The following is a 20,914-nucleotide window of genomic DNA, read 5'->3' as shown; positions in this document are numbered from 1 at the left end:
TGGCTATGTGAAAATGATATGAGGTCAGAAAATTGAGAGCTGTGTGTTTTTTTTTTTCTTTTTGCTGAGGGTACTATTCTGCCTCCTGCAGGTTTCAGAGCCAGGGAACGTTTATGCATATCTGACTGAGATACGTTTTGTATTGCAGTTTTTACTCCGTCTGTCTGATTTACGGAATGAAATGCAAGAAAAGAGATTACTGCTTCCGTGTCATCAATGGAAGAGTTAGCTATCTGCATAGCAGCAGTGAGAGAGCTGTGAGGGCAGAATAGTAAAAAAGGCTTCGGCAGCAACAGTCACACAGAGGTTCCAGACAGAGTTATATCCAACACATCGGTGGCAACACAATGCAGCAAAACGATGACCTGGAGGTCAGATCAGTGTGCTCCAGATCATCATCGATATCTCGTCAGTCCAACAAGTCAACAGCTAGCATGGCAGCAGTTGAAGCTCGTGCAAGAGCAGAGGCAGCTCGAGCTAGAGTGGCATTTGCACATGAAGAAATTGAAGTGAGAGTGAGACAAGCACAATTGAAAGTCGAAGAGACACATTTAAATGCCACACTGGATTCTCTTAGAGAAGAAAAGGAGGCAGAAGCTGCGCTGGCTGAAGCTGATGTGTTTGAAGCTGCAGTAGCTGATGAAGGGATGAGAGGCGAAACACAGCATGCCTGTACTCCTGAGGGGGAGAGAAGGTGCTTAAGTTACTGTCATGGGGACACACAGGATAAAGTACTCACGCAGTCGAGTTCAATGCCAATCAGCAAGTACAGCCTACAGAGAGAGGTTCATTGCAAGGTTGACACACAAGAATCCTACGATGCCTGTACCAAGCCACAGCGTCCCCTAGACATTTACACCTCAGGTAGATCATCCAGTGCCTACACTTCAGCACAGCCACCTGGTGTCTACACGTCGGATCAGCTGCCTAGCATGCATAACCCCGGACAACAACCCAGCACTTACACCTCGGGTAGACCACCCGACGCTTACGTCTCAAACCTCTCATTACACCAAAGTCAATTTCATCCAGAGACACAGAGAGTCAGTGAATTTGCTGACCTCGCCAGATGTCTCACCAAAAGAGATTTAGTTATAGAGGGCTTAACCAAGTTCACTGGTAAAGTAGAAGATTACTGGGCATGGAGGGCTTCATTCAACAATAGTACAGAGGGTTTGAGTTTGAAACCCAGTGAAGAACTGGATCTGCTTACAAAATGGTTGGGTGATGAATCCTCCAAACACACAAGACACATCCGTGCAGTACACCTCAATAACCCAGCCCTGGGTCTAAGCATGGTGTGGGAGAGGCTGAGTGAGTGCTATGGCACACCGGAAGCTGTGGAAAAGGTACTGTTGGACAGACTAGACCTTTTCCCAAAAATCTCTAATTTGCTAAGATGCAAAGAAACTCAGAGAGCTTGGTGACTTGCTCACAGAGGCAGAGTTAGCAAAAGCGGACAGCTACTTGCCAGGCTTGTCATATCTGGACACTGCACCTGGCATCGCTCCAGTGGTGGACAAGCTCCCAATCAACCTTCAAGACATATGGATGTCAGAAGGGACTAAATACAAAATGATGCATAACGTTAGCTTTCCACCCTTTTCTTTCTTTTGCTGAGTTTTAAGTCCGTAAATTTGTTTCAAATAACCACACCAACAGAGGAACGCATGCACTTTCTAAGACACGGGAAGTCGAAGCCCTCTGTTGCAGTCCACAAGACTGAGATAGATGCAGTTGCACAAAGAGGAAGCCAAGACCCTTCTGACGAAGCCTTAAACAAACAATGTCCTATCCACAGAAAACCTCATCCTCTTAAGAAGTGCAGAGCCTTTAGAGAAAGACCCCTGGATGATCGGAAATCATTCCTAAAGGACCACAAGATCTGCTTCAGATGCTGTGAGTCAACCAGTCACCAAGCAAAGAACTGCAAAGCAGCAATCAGGTGCTCAGAGTGCAACAGTGAAAGACATGTAGCTGCTCTTCATGCAGGCTTAGAACCATGGAAGCTGAAAAATGACTGCACTACATTAGGCCATGGTGGGCGGGTAGTGTAGACACAACAACAACTGAAGCTACTTCCTCATGCACTCAGATTTGTGGCATGCAAAGTGGTGGACGCTCCTGCTCCAAGATATGTCCAGTTGGAGTGTATCCAGAAGGACAGCCTGACAAGAAAATTAAGGCTTATGCTATTTTGGATGATCACAGCAATAAATCGTTAGCGAGGTCCACCTTTTTTTATGCCTTCAACATCTCTCCAGGCAACCTAGCTCCATATACACTCAAGACATGTACCGGGGTGTCAGTTGCTACAGACCCTAGAGCAGAGAACTTTATTATAGAGTCAGCTGATGGTCAGTCCAGCCTTCTGTCTACATTAATCGAGTGCAACACAATACCAGACAACCAGTCTGAAATCCCAACACCTGACGTTGCCCGTGCACACACACATCTCCCGTCACCTAGCAGGAGAGATCCCACCGATGGATTATGACACAGATGTCCTACTGTTAATCGGACGGGACATTATAGAAGCTCACAAAGTATATGAGCAATGTAGTGAGCCCATCAATGCTCCATTCGCCCAAAGGCTAGCACTGGGGTGGGTAATTGTAGGCGAAGTTTGTCTTGATGGAGTTCATCTGCCTACAAATGTGGGTGCCTTCAGAACCCACGTCCTAGATAATGGGCGTTCAAGTCTTTGTTCACCTTGCCAGAACAGCTTCCAGGTAAAAGAAAGCTTCCACCCCCATGATCAGTTGTGAAGCACACAGAAGCTTATGAGGACATTGGGGAAATCTGTGTTCCAGTGCAATCAGAATGATGAGAAACTAGAACCTTCTCTAGAGGATCAAGCCTTCTTGCAGATAATGGAAAAGGAATTCCACCAAGACAGCACAAACAGCTGGGTAGCACCACTTCCTTTCCACTCACCACAAACTCGTCTTCCTCATAATAAAAGTCTAGCATCCAGTCGGCTGTCTTCACTATGCCGTACACTAAAAAGAAAACCACAGACGGAAATGCAATTTTTGGATTTCATGCAAGGTCTGTTTGATAATGGTCATGCAGAACCAGCACCACCTTTGAAAGAAAATGAAGAGTGCTGGTATCTCCCATTCTTCGGTGTCTACCACTCTCAGAAGCCAGGGAATATAAGAGTAGTTTTTGACTCCAGCGCCAAATATCAGGGGGTATCTCTCAATGATGTGCTTCTCACAGGCCCAAATGTGAACAACAGCTTAGTTGGTGTGCTTCTCCGCTTTAGGGAAAGCTCAGTGGTGGTGACTGCACACATACAACAGATGTTCCACTGTTTCCTGATACGTGAAGACCATAGGAATTACTTCCGCTTCGTCTGGTACCGTAACAACAATCCAAAAGAGGAAATAGTTAAGTACAGGATGAAGGTCCACGTGTTTGGTAATAGCCCTTCTCCAGCCGTGGCGATATTTGGACAGCTTCCCAAATTATGTCAGTACACAGTGAAGAGGCAAAAAGATTTGTGGAAAGACATTTTTCTGTCCATGATGGTCTCAAGTCTGTTCCAAACAAGTCAAAGGCCATCAGTCTTCTTAAGGAGACGATGGCATTCCCCAGTCAGGATCTTGCAAGTGGGCTGAAGGATTTGATTTCAATACTGAGTTCCCACCCATGCAGAGAGGCTTTAGGGGTGAGTTGGGACATTGGCAAAGATGTATTCACATTTCAAATGTCAGAGATGGCGAAGCCGTACACACAGCCTCTTTGACCCTCTTGGATTTGCAGTCCCAGTTATCATCCAAGGTAGGGCCTTGTTGAGAGCAGTGGCTACAGAATCCTGTGAATGGGATGAACCTCTTCCAGAAGTCAAGTACAGAGAGTGGAAGGATTGTCACACAGAGACAAATAGTCACACAGAGACAAATAGTTTAGCTTGTCCTCAGAGTAAAAACACTGATTTTAACTCAAATGAGGATCGTTTGGCTCCTCATTGTGTTGTATTGTACAGCACTAATCCGTCCCATCTACATTGACTGAAAGGCTCATTATGCACGGCTTTGTCTGGTCGTTCAGTGCGTCTGAAAAAAGCACAAATGTCAGGACATGTCAAAATTTGTCCAGGCCCCAAAAACCCCCTCAGACCCCAGAGGGTTAACCCTCTGGGTTCGACGCATGCGCCGGCGCGTTTTGACGCATCATTTCCTGATAAGGCCGAAACAAACTTAAATTACTCCGTCAATTCTGATCGTACAGATAAAAGAAGTATATCATTCAAATCTGTAAAGGGTCTAGTTTTAGTGGTATACCATCATAACAACAACAAAACGTTGTGCTTTTTTAAAATAAAGAAAGCCGACAGGGTGCGCTCTCGGCCTTTTCTGTCTCTGCCATTTCTCTTCACAGACGTGTAAATAAAACAACCAGAATCTCAGCGAATACTTGGATCATAAAAATAAGAATTATATGGCTAGAAAGCTTGAAATGTTTTCTTTTAAGTGAAACAATTCAAGTCAAAAACAAATCATCACTTTTTATTTAATCCATATGAACGTAAGGAGAAGTCTGTTTTTTCCTGTCTCACCTCATTACAGGTAATGCAGTCCCGCCTTGCACACTGTCCACTGTTCACATGTAAATAATCTCAGGTGAACCAGGTAAATATGTGCACACCCCTGAGAAATGACACAAAATATCAAACATCATCATAGAATTTACTCACTTTTTCGGTGCGTTTGATGATGGCGCGTCACGCACGTGATGAAGCGCTTCTTGTATTCCACACAGAGACAAATAGTTTAGCTTGTCCTCAGAGTAAAAACACTGATTTTAACTCAAATGAGGATCGTTTGGCTCCTCATTGTTTTGTATTGTGCTGCACTAATCTGTCCTATCTACATTGACTGAAAGGCTCATTATGTGCGTCTTTGTCTGGTCGTTCAGTGCGTCTTTTGTGTTCTCAGGTAAATCACATGACTATTCATCCTCAGACACACCCTCTTGCATATGGCCTTTCTGGACAAAAAGTGTCTTAGAAAATTTAAATCAGTGTATTGTTTACTGTGAATGTGTGAACAAGATGACATTCACAGCACTCTGAAGTAAACACTTTAGCCTACAACATGCAGGTCTCCAAAGTCTTGTGAACCAATGTTCTGTTTGCGTTTTATGGTCTTATTTCAGTGAGTAAAAAATTGTAGTTTTTCACTAACCATGCATAAACACGTTTTTCTCAAAAACAATAATATATAAACTTGCTTCTCACATATTATTGTAGCCAATTTTGTGCTGATTACAGTGTTATTAGACTTTAGACATTAATATGTTTAAAAGACACTGAAAAAAGCACAAATGTCAGGCCCCGAAAACCCCCTCAGACCCCAGAGGGTTAAAGTAGAACCTGAAGTGGACGAGGAGGTCTGCCCCTTACTTACTTCCATGTCTGAAATGTCAAGACTCTGCTTGAGCACTAAATCCTTTCTGTCCTTCTCGAGCTGGCGGTCTCTCACCAGAGCAATTGCAAAGCTGGTGCACATCACCCGTACTTTCACATCAAAGGCTGAAAGTGTCGCTAGCAAAGGATGGCATAGGTGTGATGAGGTTTCCATCTCGGGGCTCGATCAGATCAAATAATCATCAAGGCAGTCCAACACGAAACATTCCCAGAAGAGCTTAGACTACTCAAAGGAACGCAGGATCTTCCCAAGGGAAGCTCTCTTAAAAAGCTCTCTCCTTACCTTGATAGTACAGATTTACTTAGGGTTGGAAGACGATTGTCTCAATCGGACCTCCAAAGTGACAAAAAAAAAAACCCCTTCATCATTCCTGGGCGACATCACATCACTGACGTATTGATTCAGCACCACTACGAAAGGGTTCGACACCAGGGGCATCACTTCACAGAAGGTGCAGTAAGATCAGCAGGGTTCTGGGTCCTTGGTGGTAAGCGTTGCATCAGCAGCCTGATTCATTCATGCGTGACCTCCCGCAGGTTTAGGGGACCAACACACACTCAGAAGATGGCAGACTTGCCTGCAGAACGTCTGAGTATTGAGCCACCCTTCTCCTGTGTAGGAGTTGATGTGTTTGGGCCATGGATGGTTACTTCACGACGTACACGAGGTGGCGTTTCAAATAACAAAAGATGGGCAGTGCTGTTCACCTGCATGAGCACGAGAGCTGCCCATCTGGAGGTGATAGAGTCTATGGACACCTCCTCTTTCATCAATGCACTCCGGAGGTTATTTTCCATCAGAGGCCCTGTGAAACAACTATGATCTGACTGTGGGACAAATTTCATCGGTGCCTGTAAGGAACTTGGTTTTAACATGAGGATCACCAATGAACCAAGTGTGAAGAGTTTCCTTGCAGACAATAGCTGCACTTGAGTGTTTAATCCGCCTCATTCGTCTCATATGGGTGGAAGCTGGGAACGTATGATCGGAGTCGCCCGACGTATCCTGGACTCTCTTCTGGTGCACGTTGGACCCCAACATTTTACTCATGAGGTTTTTATCACCTTCATGGCAGAGATAATGCACGTCCACTAGTTCCAATGTCACGTGACCCAGACATTCCACTCATTTTTATACCTTCTACACTTCTCACCCAAATGCTCGGGGTACCATCTACTCCTCAAGGAGATTTTGGAGAAAAAGACCTCTTCAAACGACAATGGAGACAGGTCCAGAGTTTGGCTAATTCCTTCTGGCATCGCTGGAAGAAGGAATATTTCTCAACCTTACAGAGTCGTCGCAAGTGGCACTCAGTGAAACCAGACCTCAAAGAAGGGGATGTTGTAGTTCTTAAGGATCCTCAAGCTAAACGGAACTACTGACCGATGGGCCTTGTGGTAAAGACTTACCCCAGCAGCGATGGATGAGTGAGGAAGGCTGACGTGAAGGTGGTAAAGGACGGTACTTGTAGAACCTACCTCAGGCCAATAACAGATGGGTCATTCCAGAATTGGAGGACATTTGGGCTTCAAATTTCTTGAAAAATAAACCTTCACTTTTCTGATTTTCTGCTACATGTTCATCAATAATAGATAATAAACTATCAAAGGCTCAGCTTACAGATCAATTTTACAATTTTTTTTACATGATTTATCTGGTGTTTACAATACTTGGTGCAACCCTGTTTCCAACACTGAGCAACCTGTAAAAACTACATTATTGATTTCTGAAATTCCTTTTCTTTTAAGTAAATAAAGTAGCATTCTCTCTGAATAACCATTTGATTTCACATATGACTTGATTTAAATAAATTTTAACAACTTTTGAAATCTGTCTTACTCAACTTTTCAATAATGGCATGTTTCCCTTTACCAACTTGAGTATTTATTGTACAATATTTACTCTAACACATTTTGCATATGAATGCATAAACTCTAAAGGAAAATGGGTCAAACCCTTTTGAACTGAGAAAGTAATTTAGGATTATTTTCAATTAAAATGATATGGTAACAGGGTTGAAATTAAGGTAACAGGGTTGCATAAAGTAAGATGGATGATTAGCTACATTATTTTTGAATATAGATCATCATATAAAACTGACAAATAACTGCACAAGACACCAAAGTGTTCTTTGAATAACTTTTAATACCCTCTGTTGCACTTTTACTCAAATAACACCCCAAAAATAAAAGAAACAATAATAATTAAACGTTGCTGAAACTTGCCCTTTGGTTCAGAACATTACTTTTTAACCTTTGATGGCTGGCTACCCTAGCATATCAACATATTCACTCTAACACTGAGCTAGAAAGATTTCACTCTAACACTTTGCTTAAAACTTGTCATCTGCTTTAGAACATCTGTCTTCCAATATTCCACTTTACTTTTCATGGCTGACCAGAGTGTTCCATTGGTCTGAAACGCATTTCCTCAGATACTGCTATATGGAACAACAGTGTTCTTCTTAGGGATGTGTGCGAAGCTTCCCTGAGTATTTTGTTGACTTTGGCTCTTGGAGATGGACAAGCCATTTTCAATCGTTGAAGCAGTTTCGTGTATTTTTCTGTTTTCTGTTCTCCTCTTCTTAACTGTTCTTCTAGTTCCTCTTGCTTTCTTTTAGATTTTTCTTGGGCAGCCCATTTTCTTCTTCTCCCAGCATCACTTTTCCTAAAAGGAACATATAAGCATTAATTTTGTTCCATAACAATTTCACCTGGAGCAAAATATGCATTAGCAGTTTTTATTATTTTGTGCTTACCCTAACTTACATTACTCAATAACCTTATTGTATGTTTACCTTGAAGTTCTACGTTGAGAGCTGGAGCTAGATTTTGGATATTCTGCCCTAAACGGGATTTCTGGTGTCCTCTCTCACTGCGGTCTTTTTGAAGCAACTTTTTTCCTGTTTCCATCTTTTTTCCATTTCTCTCCTTCTTTGAGCAAGTACTGTTGTCTCTTTTGTACATCAGCATCACGCTTGGCTCGGTAGCGTCTCTGCTTTTCAGCAGCACTCAATGGTGGGCCACACTGTAAGAAAAACAATTTATACAACTTAATTTAGTGTTCCCTACTATGAAATTAACTCATTTTTTGAATACAGTTTTATTTATGTAAAGTTAATCATCCCATTGAGGTAGTTGCTACAACCATAATCCATTTGGACTACAATTATGAAATAAAAGGAAACAATTCAGTATGTAAAATTTAAAAATGTGTTTGCAATATGTAGAGTAACTAAATTATATCTCAGATAATGTCAATTGTTGAATTGAATTACAAATAATAGTTTCTAAAGTCTGAGTAAACTGGAGTAGGTGCAACCCTGTTAATGTAGTGCAACCCTGCAGGTAACAGGGTTGCAAATCCTTACTAATCTTAGCTTTCTCTCAGGAGTAGAAGCTAGCTGTTTATCTAGCTGTTACTACTGACCAAGAGGACAAACTTACTTATGTAGTAAATAAGTGAAGAAAAAATACAAAAATAATCCTCTTATTCTGATAATATGCATAACAGGGTTGCTTGAGGTAGATTGAGACTTTCAGTCCAGGCTAAATATGTTATGAAAATATGAAAAATAGAAGAGAGGACATACCTTTGCTCTACCCATTCTTTTGGAAAACTGTTTGATGATGTCATGTCCAGCATGTCACTGCTTTCTTCTTCTTCTACCATGCTAAAAAGGTTATGGTAACAGGGTTGCGTGCATGTTGTGGGACACACGTTCCATGAATAATTATTATTATTTGAAATATTATGTTTTATTATTATTTGAAATATTATGTTTATTAAAACAAATGATTCCACAGTTACAAGCGACAGGTATGAAACAAATAATACCAAAAAAATGAAATAAGATATGGTTATCTTCCTGTCTGACTCCACGCCATATGTGGTAGATTAGCAGTAGTTAGTGACATCTATGATGTCAGGCGGGGAGTATTCTACCTCCAGCAGGTTTCAGAGCCTTGTTTGATTTTTCTAGGCATCGATCAGTTAATGTTCACTTGTAGTCTGTCACGATCTTTTATTTTGAAAGAACAAAACCGTACGTATAGAGAAACGTTTAGTTTGCATCAGTCTCTACAACCACGGAAGCCCTGTTTATCTATGTTTGGCACAGCCTGTAAGTATTAAGTACCAATTGTGAATTAACATCATTGTTAGTGTAGTGTTGGTACAGTTTGTACTGATCCAGAGTGTATAAACCTTGTTAAATTCGGAGGGAAATAAGACTAGATTTAGCGCTAGCATATTAGCGTGTTAGCTAACGATTACACTTCGGTTGTTATGCCTATTAATCGTGACCATTTTATATGTATTTTGTGTGTTATAAAACCGGGGAACGTTTATGCATATCTGATTGAGATACATTTTGTATTGCAGTTTTTACTCCGTCTGTCTGATTTATGGAATAAACGCAAGAAAGGAGATTACTGCTTCCGCGTCATTAATGGAGGAGTTAGCTATCTGCATAGCAGCAGCAAGAGAGCTGTGAGGGCAGAATAGGTACAGTAAATGTGTTTTTTAAAGATTTTAGAATAATTATCAATGTCATCACCACCATCAAACTGTAGTGTTTGTTGAATACCTTTATTATCGTTTACCAATATTTATTTCCTTGAGGGTTGTTAACACCAAGTGTAATTATATTTAATTTGGAGGGCATTACAGTGTGATGTGGGGTGGCAATGCACAGTTACTTAAAAAGATCGAAATTGATGTTTAAAGCAAACAAACAACCAAACAATCAAAACAACACATTCCTTTCCAGATAATAACATAACCCTCTTAATATCAAATTTATGATTCATGGCTGGCAGCCTATTCTGTATAGGACAGTGTTTCCACTTTATTTATTCAGCAACACTGCATTACCACTATAATTATTCTGCATAATATTAACATATTTCTAACTGATATCCTACATTAAATGATGAACAATTCATAAATAATTTTTTTGTCTTTGGAATCAGGGCATAAATCTAAGTAACTGCATGGGATATATAACATACCAACATACCACCTAGCTGTCCTTGACTTAGTAAAACCCATACTAAAGCATATATATACTCAATTTACACTATTCAAGGCAAATCACCTATAATGTAAGAATTCTTTATCTGCTGATTATATTGAAAACATTCAATCTACTGCATAACTTTCAGGTTCAAATCATTTTTTGACTTGCCATTCCTTCATCTAACTCCAGAAATCACTTCTAATCAAGTTTAAATGATAATAATGTGTTACGAACAGAAATACAAGTTCTGAAGACAAAGGGTGGATGAACTATTCTATTCTAAACTTTTCAACAAAGTTCAAGGTTAGTCAGTTTATAGGATGATGAGTCAGATGGTGAGTCAGGAAAATGTGCTCACTACAGTGTGACAATGTGCAGATGCAGTCTGCACTTACAGAACAGCTCCCCTCAGACTGTGACATTCAGGACACATGCATTCAGAAATTGCACAAATAAATATCCAGTTTTAGTATAAATCAAATCATGCTCACCAGCAACTGATCTCATGACGTGAACACTGAGTTCACAGTTACATTCAGTTGCTGAACTGCAGTGTTATTTCTCTAAAATGGGCTAAGACATGAGCACAGAGACAGAGTATGTTGTTTGTTTATTTACCCTGGATTTCACATACCATACTATACTATACATGATGATGCCTTGTTAAGGAATTATGAGTAATGTCTATCTCAATTGGACAATGGCTGAAAGAGATGTTTAGTTAAGAAAAATATCAGTATCCAATGTGTAACCAAATTTGAGAGAAATTATATGATTTTTTCTTTTTTCCATTAGTGCCTGTCTCAGGGGATTCAACTAACAGCAACTCCACAAACATAGCCACACAAAAGAGCCTGGACAGAGTCAACTGTGCACTTCAGAACAGCTGGTAGAAGCTAAATACTTGGAAAAGAGGCTCAAAATTCATGGTTCTGTGCATTTTGAAAGGGTTGGTGCTTCAGTCAGAAACAGGCTTTTGGAATGAATTCAGTTCTGTAGTTTAAGAACATTTATGCAATATTTATGTTACTTAAGCACTGGGTCAGTAATCAGAGGTCATTCAACCCTGTAACCTTCATTTATTTCTGTTTGAAGCAATCAAATTTGGTCCTAGTTCTTGTAAATGAAATGCTCACTTTTGGGACCAAAATTGAATCCTTTGCTCCTCTGCACATTTTGTGAAAGTTAATAAATAATTTCCAAACAATTTAAATATTTATAAAAATGATCAATTATACAGTACACTGTAGGATGAGAAGTAGAGCTCTCACTCAACATATATAATTATATACTGTTACATTACCTTGCATATCACATGGTATAGTTCAAAGTGTCACTCTGCCGCGGTAAGTTGCCACTTTCACTGCAACTGTTCATCATTTCTTCCACAGCACGGCATATGTTACACTATAATGTCTGTAGGTGGTGCTCAGCTTACACTCACACATTCAGCACTGTGTACATGCACAGACCATAGTGCATAATAGACTAATGAATGCCTAGGCATATTTGAAGAAAAAAGCCCTGTGGTCAGATTTTGCTGTAGACTGTGATTAATGTGTCTGGATGATGTGGTACTTTACTTTAATCTTTTGGAAATTTTGGCTTGATTTCATGAGGACAATCAGTCAACCCTCTTTCCTAAAACATTTCTGTGCAACTAAACTGCAAACATAGTTACGTTTTGTAAGGAACATATTTGATTGAATAATGCTGCTTTCTCCTACAGCAAATGTAACACCCAGGCACTGCAGAGGAGGTTTGGTGGAGGAAAAATGCCATGCTTTCTTTCAGACCTGAAAGTTTGATCCCACTTGAAGCTGCAGTCTGAGATTGAGATGGTCAAAATGAACACAAGAGCTGAGTGTGTGGCTCTACAGTTTACAGTTAAGGTACTTCATTACAGGTGAGATGAGGCTTTTTTCCTCCTGTATGTGCCTAATGCATAATCTACACATAATCTAGCATACCTGTCAGTAGAAATAGATATTGAAAGTGAAAGTGACTTATATGGCCAAGTATGGTGACCCATACTCGGAATTTGTGCTCTGCATTTAACCCACCCAAGTGCACACACACAGCAGTGAACACACACACGGAGCAGTGGGGTCCGGTGCCTTGCTCAGTCGTGGTATTGAAGATGGACAGGGCGCTGGCTATTCACTCTGTGCCACCGACATTTCCTGCCAGACCTGAGACTTGGACCTGCGATTTTCAGGTTACAAGTCCTACTCCCTATCCGTTGGGCCACGACTGCCACACTGATAGTCTTAATAGTATTGATTCTGAATTCATTACTGAACAGTTATGGCCAAGAGAGCACAGCTTTAAGTAGCCCATGTTACTACAATAAAATATTTTCATAGATTCACCACAAGGGCTTTGTTTTATCAGCATTAACACAGTGTCATGTCATTGTTTAATATGCATGGGAAAAGGATTTATCTACATCTGCTAACACTGAAATACTTTATTCATCTTTATGTGCAGCACCAGATTACTCCCCTCCCCTGACGGTGCAGGCAAAGTTCTGCTTTCAAGTCTAACAATGCAACTAAGAGAAAAGATTTTTTTATTGACCATGCGTTTATTATATTGTTATATATATTCTTATCTAATATGTTTATTTTGTAGTCTATTTATCCAGGCATTCAGCCCCCCTTCCCCACCCTGACAAATACACCTACTGACTCTAAAACAGTAAAAATGTTCAGCCTACCAAATGTAAATGACCAGTATATATTCAGCATACAAATTTTTCTTTTAACTTCTCCTGTCTGTAACAAAAGTTACTGTATATCTACTGCGTCAACTGCGTCAATACTTAATGAAGTTAGAGAAAATACATAAATATAAAAATTGACTTTATTGCCAGAGCAGAACTCAGGCTGGACTCAAACTTCAGCTGTTGGTTTAACAGTGCTACACTTTGTGCCTTCACTGTCCTTCCCATCAACCAGCGATACACCGCTGTTTCTGAGGAATGACACGTTGATTGAAAAAGTTGACTATAAAATATTAATTTGGAAGAGCTAATTTAAAATCGACAGTGCAATGTTACACTGTTAAACCTCCCTTTCTGTGGTGTAAGTGAGATTTTTGCATAAAGATTGGCTTTAAATTTATTTGCATTGTGGCATTATAATTCTTATGCTTGACAAGTGTTTTACAGTCAGACCTAAACATCTAATGGAGGTTCTTGCGAGAGGCCAGAATAGCCAATATTTCTGCATATCCAAGTAGTCTCTGAAAGGTGAAAATATTTGTAGTCTACAATGGTTAATTACACAGAAGCATACATATATGTATTTCTGCAATGTAATTAAAGACATTACAACAGTATTATTAAGAAAATAACATGTGATAAGTAACTAAAAGTCTTGCACATGCTCTAATGATTTGGCCTGTGCTCTTGATCCACTGTTTTGAAATGCCTGTATATCTAGAAATCACTTTTCCCTCATCTGATCTCATCTCACATTCTACATAGATTCAGACCCCTTCCATCTTCTAATCAGCAACTCATTTTTTTCTAATCTCACATTACAAACCTTAAGGGGACCAAGCCTTTTAAATGCCCACTCCCAGACTGTGGAATAGTTTACCCCTAACTGTCAGATCTTCCCCAATTGTTGAAATGTTTAAATCCAAGCTAAGACTAATCCTTTGACTTTGATTTGACACACTGATGCTCATAATGTGTTGCTATGAAAACAGCAAAACATGCCATAAAAGAAATTGTTTTTAAAAGTACCCTGTAGAGTTGTTAACCATTAATAGGACTCCTGTGAAGTGCAATGCTTGTTGAAACTGATCCAATTTTGTTTATATTTTATGCACAAGCATATACACAAGAACAGCAATGTCCACAACTACGCAGAACAACACACATTTCAAGGGACTCCAATAAATCTCCTGATTAGCAGTAACACACAAGCAAGTGTAGCAATGTGTGAACAAAGGCTATTCAGAAAGTCAACTTTAACAGTGAGCATACAGTTTTCATGTAGCAGGGGATCTTTAATAAATGTTATGTAATGCTGGAATTTTAGTCTGCCAACAAATTTAAAGTCTCAACAGTTTCAGAAAGTCGAAGAGAGCCTGTACACGCAAGAGGATGAAGTTTATAGTGAGGCAGGAGAACAGTGGAGAAGAAGGGCTCCCTGATTAGATGAAAAATGAAAATTGTCAAATATGAAATTTGTTCAGATTGGCTGCAATTTAAGTAATTTTAGATTTAAAACCTTTTCATATTAAAACATGACACATTTCAGCAGTATAAAAAACTGTAGATCATAAAACCACAGTCTGCATGACCTGTATATTTCTTCAGCAGAAAAACATAGAAACAAATAGTTAGAAGGGACTTTATATTCAAGATAGTAAGGTCTTGCATTCTTGGATATATTTCCATGCACTTTAAGATTTTCTGAAGTTAGTGAGTCCCTGAGTATACCCATTACCTTTTATCCACAGACCACTGTTGCAACTCTTAGACAGTAACTTCTCACCTACCGATATATTCCAGGCGGTGTATGTGGGACGATGAAGCTCTTCTCCAGGTCACGTAGCACATCATTCAACATCCTCACGTGGGAGGGGTCACGTTCTTTAGGATCATTTGCTGGCCGCATAGTTTCTGACTGGAAGAAAGCTGCATGGTCTCTCAGAGAGGAGGCTGAGGATAGCATGGGTGGAGATACTACACTCTTGTCTAAACACATGAAAAGGAAAAAAACAAAGTTAGACAAATAACTGATATAAAGATGACTCTACCAGCAGCTTATTACATGCTTGGTAACCTCTGGAGGCCTTAGCAATTACATGAGCAAAGGAGGAAGTCTGTGGAAAATGATGATTGGCCCCATTCAACCCTGCCAAGAGAAGCTGGTAAGATAATGGACATGAAAGTATTAGGAAATACGTCATAAAATTATTAAGGTAGCATCTCGAGGGAAGCTGAACCCTCACAGTGTGAGTGTATAAACAGGTTTTGGTCCACACTGTGAATAATATGAGGCTTATGTACACACCAACTCTGGACATAATTTTAAACTTTCCTCCCATTCCTCTTTTTCAACTCCCATACCACCATGCACCAGTCAATGTACTAAATTAAACAGACCCTCTCGTCCTTTTATACCTCCAACTACTGATCTATTTACTCCATTGGCCTACACACACACACACACACACACACACACACACATGCACACAACTACAGCACAATGCTATCCACATTAGCCTGTCAACACAATGCCGGATTGTTTTACCATTTACATTACACATGGAGCTACAAATCAATTTGCATTACATTGTAGTTAATTAGTTTGTTATTCTTGTGTTTATCAATATTAGGCTCAATCCATTATACTTGTGTTGGAAAGACTAAAATCTCTTGTGTTATTGTCTGTATGACAATTTAAAATGTTAAAAATGTTCATGCCCCGTTGTGGCTGTAAATGTTTTACATTCAGTTAGTCAGAAATGAATGCAATTATAATGGGGGTAATGTGATATCAATATACTATACTAGAAAATATACTATATTTGACAATGAGAATGTCATTGTCATTCACAGTTTTAAACTGCTGTACTTTATACTTAAACAGTACATTTCTGAGTGATCAATAAATAAATATTTATTTACATACTTACTTAATTAGTGATAATTTCAAAAACAAATTGAAGACTCAAGATTTAAACAACTTTACTAACCTGAGAGGGATATTATTCGAGCTATGAAAATGAAAACAAAGGAATGCATAAGTGTAGAGATCCGGGCAGTGGTGCATTGGCTGCATCCCATCACACATACTGTGCAGCAGATACTGCTATCAGTAGGCTAGACTAAATGATCTTAAAAATGTTAAAAGGTACATCAAAGATATGGGCTCATTAAAATAAACTTTGGTGTTGGACCTCAACTACTACTGATTTTGACAGCAACTCTGATAAAATTGAGAATCTTTTGGCTTGTTTTGATTTCAAGTGCTTATTTAACTTAATCAATTTCCATATTTATACATAATAACAATCCGCCTACTTGTTAAAATGTTTTATATATCTCTGACAGTACATCAATTAATTAATATGCATGAAAACTAAAACTAAGCCAAAATACCATGAAGGTTGGACATGTAGTAGTTATAGAATAATTAACCCTGCCATAATTGATTATTTGGGCATGTTTTAAGTGAAGAACTAGAATGTTCTTAGCAAACAGTTATAATACTTATAGGTGCTTATAATACACATTCTGCAATTAGAAAACTGTGGTATTTTGAGTTATGTTTGTTGCTTGTGTAAGATCACAAGAGGTTCAAATTTCTCTAGGATTATATATACTGTTTTATCTAATCAAAAAGGAGACTATAAAATAATAATTTCCATATACGGTCAGGTGCGTTTCTTTGTATTAAAGTGTATAACAGTATGCTGCCGTGACTCATCTCAGAGGATAGGACAAGACAGTGGGGACAAAAATAGACAAAGACGACTGTTCTCTCCTACAAATTTAAACAGCTTCGGCTCCTCGCAGCCAGCTGGGACTCATGAAATATTGTTTGATTGTTGTAATCCATCATATGGTTTGACACACGGGAACTGGTGTGAGTGTGTATTTGGTATACAGTTGGGATTTGGCCTCATGCAATAACTATGGCAGAGGAGAGAGCATAAACAAAAGGTCTTTGTGGTGATGTTCAGACAGAATATTTTCATTTAGTTAGTACACCAACATTTACATATGTTTATGAATATTATAGCTGGTTGATTGTTATTATTCTGCTATAGTGATGTGTATCTGAATCAGAAACTATGTAGGAAAACACCTTAAAAATGTATTGCTATTCTGTCTTTGTGGTTTAAAGGTGAAAAATATAAAATTATGTCTATTTATATAATATTTTTGCTGTATGGCAACAAGTGGGTTGCCATTATCCATTCATTCTTTATATCCTCTCACATGCACCAGTCCCCTTCCTAATCCCACCAACAGTCATAGATCAGTGTAGATGCACTCCAAATCACCTGCTTGCATATGAATACCTCTGCTCCACCCTGCACAATTCATCTACTAGCAACGGAGAGATCCAGTACCAGCGCTGTCATTCTCACACATGGTCATTGCACACAGATGTCCTATTTATAGCACATGCAGTATCAATAATTCATTAACCAGGAGATATAGTGTAAATTATTTTTGGCATAATCAAATGTGAGAAGTAATCTGTGATGATGTAGGTTCTCAAGATCTCTTTGCTGCTCTCTTCTTCTCAAGAGAGTGATTTAGGCACAATGGCCAGGGGAAGTAAAAACATTTGCATTTTTATACCATGCACACATACTTTGAAATATTAAATGTTCCTCCTCCCTGACATGAATTTTTATATATGCAATACATTTTTGTATTTGTATTCATTATTTACTCATGTCTTTGGGACCTGAAATGTAAAAAAATGTTCTCATTAAAATGTTTTTGGGAAATATATTTCAAATTATCCAACAAATGTGGCTGTTTGGCTGTCATTGAGATACAAAAAACTCAAAACTGTACATCCAACATTGACTTTGATGAAGTGACAGCCTGGCATACGAAATAATTGATTAATGTACAGTAGATGCATACATTTTTAATTTTTTTACAGTGTGTAATTGCCAGAGCTGACAATAGCCTACTTTACTGTTCTTTGGTACTGCTGTTGAGGACCAAAGGGAGCCCTGCTATTGAGCACAATCACTTTGGTACATTAATGGAGAATTATCAGATCAAACTAGACCAAAGGCAGTTCCATTTGAAAAAAAAAACAAAAGAAAGGAGAATTGTGATTAAAAATGAACAAATGGTTTTGCAGGGTTTCAATTAGCCCTGGTCGTTTGATCTAAGTACCTTCCATGACTGCTAGTCATGAATACTGCAGTGCTCCACAGTGGCTGTGAAGAATCCATTAAATATCACTGGTCCTCTGCCACAGGGGGCTGCTAGACACACACTGACACATTCACATAAATACATAAACATTTGTATTCATGCAGCCACACACATCACTGTTTCACATACCTAAAATACTCACACTAATCTTTGAATAGAACCCAAAAATATGTCACTATCCACATGTATGTAGCCTACACATACAGACCCACAAGCATACACACACACACACACATAAAAATACACACCCCATGTGCCCTCACTTAGTCACATTCAAACACAGTATTACAGTATGCTACCACAATTATGATCACATTTACTCACATTCTACTGACACTCACTTCTGTAAAGAACTAAAGAACAGCTGTACTTTGTTCATGATTTCACCCCTTGAACTTCTATAATCACATTTTGGACCAATAAAACACATTTATATGGAAATCCATGCATCCATCCATTATCTATACCCTTATTCCTAACCAGGGTCACAGGGATCTGCTGGAGCCTATCCCACCTCTCTTTAGGTGAAAGGCAGGGGTACATCCTGGACAGGTCACCAGTCCATTGCACTTATATGGAAATCTGTGTGTGCCCATAGAGTTGAGAGTCAAAAGCCTCTGTTTCTTTAGACTCTCTTTCTTACAAAGACACTTTACAAGACACTAAAACATGACTGATTTGCCATATAAAAATATATATATTTGTGCTACTTAAATAAATATACATTGTGCTACTTCCAACTGAATCACTGCAATTATAACTTAGCACTGATGACTGTGCATGTCAGGCCTATTGAGCTTTGGATTTCTCCACATGCCAGGGTATATGAGGTTCTAATGCCAGGGTCATCTCGTACTTTACACTGTAATTATCAGCACCAAAAATGAAAAAAAAAACCAAACACATTAGCATTAGATCCCAAGGCTCCAAAGATGCTCGTTTTTTTTTAGATTGGTATCTAGGTTTGACTAGTGCTAGTGTTTGACTGTGCTCTATATTCCAGCTGGAGAACAGACAGTGACCACTGACAGTACATGAAAACACTACGACTGATCTTCAGAATTTCTGTATTTAAACTTACTGCATTATTAATATGTATCATTTTTTGGCTATGGAAAATGCTGCAAACAAGTAGTCAATCAGAAACAGACTGTGATTGACAGAATTGTAAAACCCTCCCTCTTCAAAGAAACTTAATGCACAATGGCCCTGAAAGAATAAGCGCTACAGTGCATAAATAAAATTAAAAATAATCACTAATATAATAAAATCCGTTCAATTTAAAAGCTATTTGACATCACTTGTTAGTAAACCACTCCAACTGCATAACACCACTAAAGTTGCTATTCCAGCTAATGAATTGACATTGATTAACTGGATTCAATTATTGTGTTAAACTTGCAGTTGCTGATTTTTTTCAAGAAAACAGCATAGGCTGTACACACTGGCATATTATTGGTAAGGTTTTGGCAAAGGTAGCAAGCAAAAACAAACAGAAAAACCCCAAACATTTTAAGTGAGGGAAACTGCAAAATTGGATTATAATTTTCTATGGGTTTGTCATTATGACCAGACAGGTGAAAATTAGAGGGGGCATTTCGTTGGCATTGTTTGCCCCCTTAGAGGAAAGGATCACTGAGCGTAAATAGTTTTTCTGAGTGATCAGCTTAATTCTGTGATGAAACATCTATCCTGATGGGAGTAGTCTCATCCTAGATGACAGCAGAGATGCTAACAAGTCATTTTTTGGAAGTCCAAGTCAAGTCTCAAGTCTCTGGGCACAAGTCAAAGTCAAGTCTCAAGTCTCACGGTTGCAATTAACAAAGCTTGCCGTGCAGGTTTTGTATGAAGTCATAATAACCAAACTGGAATGCACTTGCCAGGACGTTGGCCATGTTCAAGATACGGATTCAATGTGCAGTTTATGTGGCAAGGCGCACCACAAATGGGTTGTGCTGACAACCAATAGAGGGCAGCAATATGTCTTTGCTACATCTATCCTGCTACTTATTTACCAGAAGAAGAAAATAGTAAACATTACTTGACACTACTTGTCACAAATTTCCATAATATGCTAGAACAAAATAAATAAATATATAAACATTGTTCACTAGTCCCAAACATCAAGTCTGAGTCGAGTCTCAAGTCAAGTTGCTGTGTGTGTGACTTGCTTCGTGTCCTAGAATCAAGTCCCTATCTCTGGATGACAGTGGTCCAGCCATAGGGCACAAAGGGTTATTTTGTGGCTTTCACAGTCACAGCATCTCGACCCAGTTGAACAGTTATAACATTTTTTCCTGTAGCAATGTGATAGACATCATCAAAACATCAGATGAAGGAATATCTTTTGGAGAAATGGTGTTCAATCAACTCACACTTTGTTGCATTTTTATTTTGATTAAATGATATGTTGTTCTTATTCTACTGTCTATATGCCAGCTTTTACTCTGCAACCATTTGCTATTAACTAACCAATATTCAGTCTTAACACACACCAGGAATTATTTATCACACCACACTATT

At 39.0% G+C, this 20,914-nt stretch overlaps 1 protein-coding gene across 1 annotated transcript in view; it reads right to left on the bottom strand.

The window, feature by feature from the left end:
- Positions 1 to 20,914, bottom strand: part of naaladl2 (N-acetylated alpha-linked acidic dipeptidase like 2) — a 425,480-nt gene that overhangs the window by 11,165 nt on the left and 393,401 nt on the right. The window contains exon 15 of the mRNA XM_026305607.1: positions 14,974 to 15,172. Within this exon, the coding sequence (XP_026161392.1) occupies positions 14,974 to 15,172 (199 nt within the window). The remainder of the gene's footprint in view (positions 1 to 14,973; positions 15,173 to 20,914) is intronic.

The sequence above is a fragment of the Mastacembelus armatus genome, chromosome 4, assembly GCF_900324485.2.
Source record: "Mastacembelus armatus chromosome 4, fMasArm1.2, whole genome shotgun sequence".
Classification (NCBI taxonomy): domain Eukaryota; kingdom Metazoa; phylum Chordata; class Actinopteri; order Synbranchiformes; family Mastacembelidae; genus Mastacembelus; species Mastacembelus armatus.
Note: the sequence above shows the minus strand (reverse complement) of the source record. Positions and strands in the feature narration are given on the sequence as shown.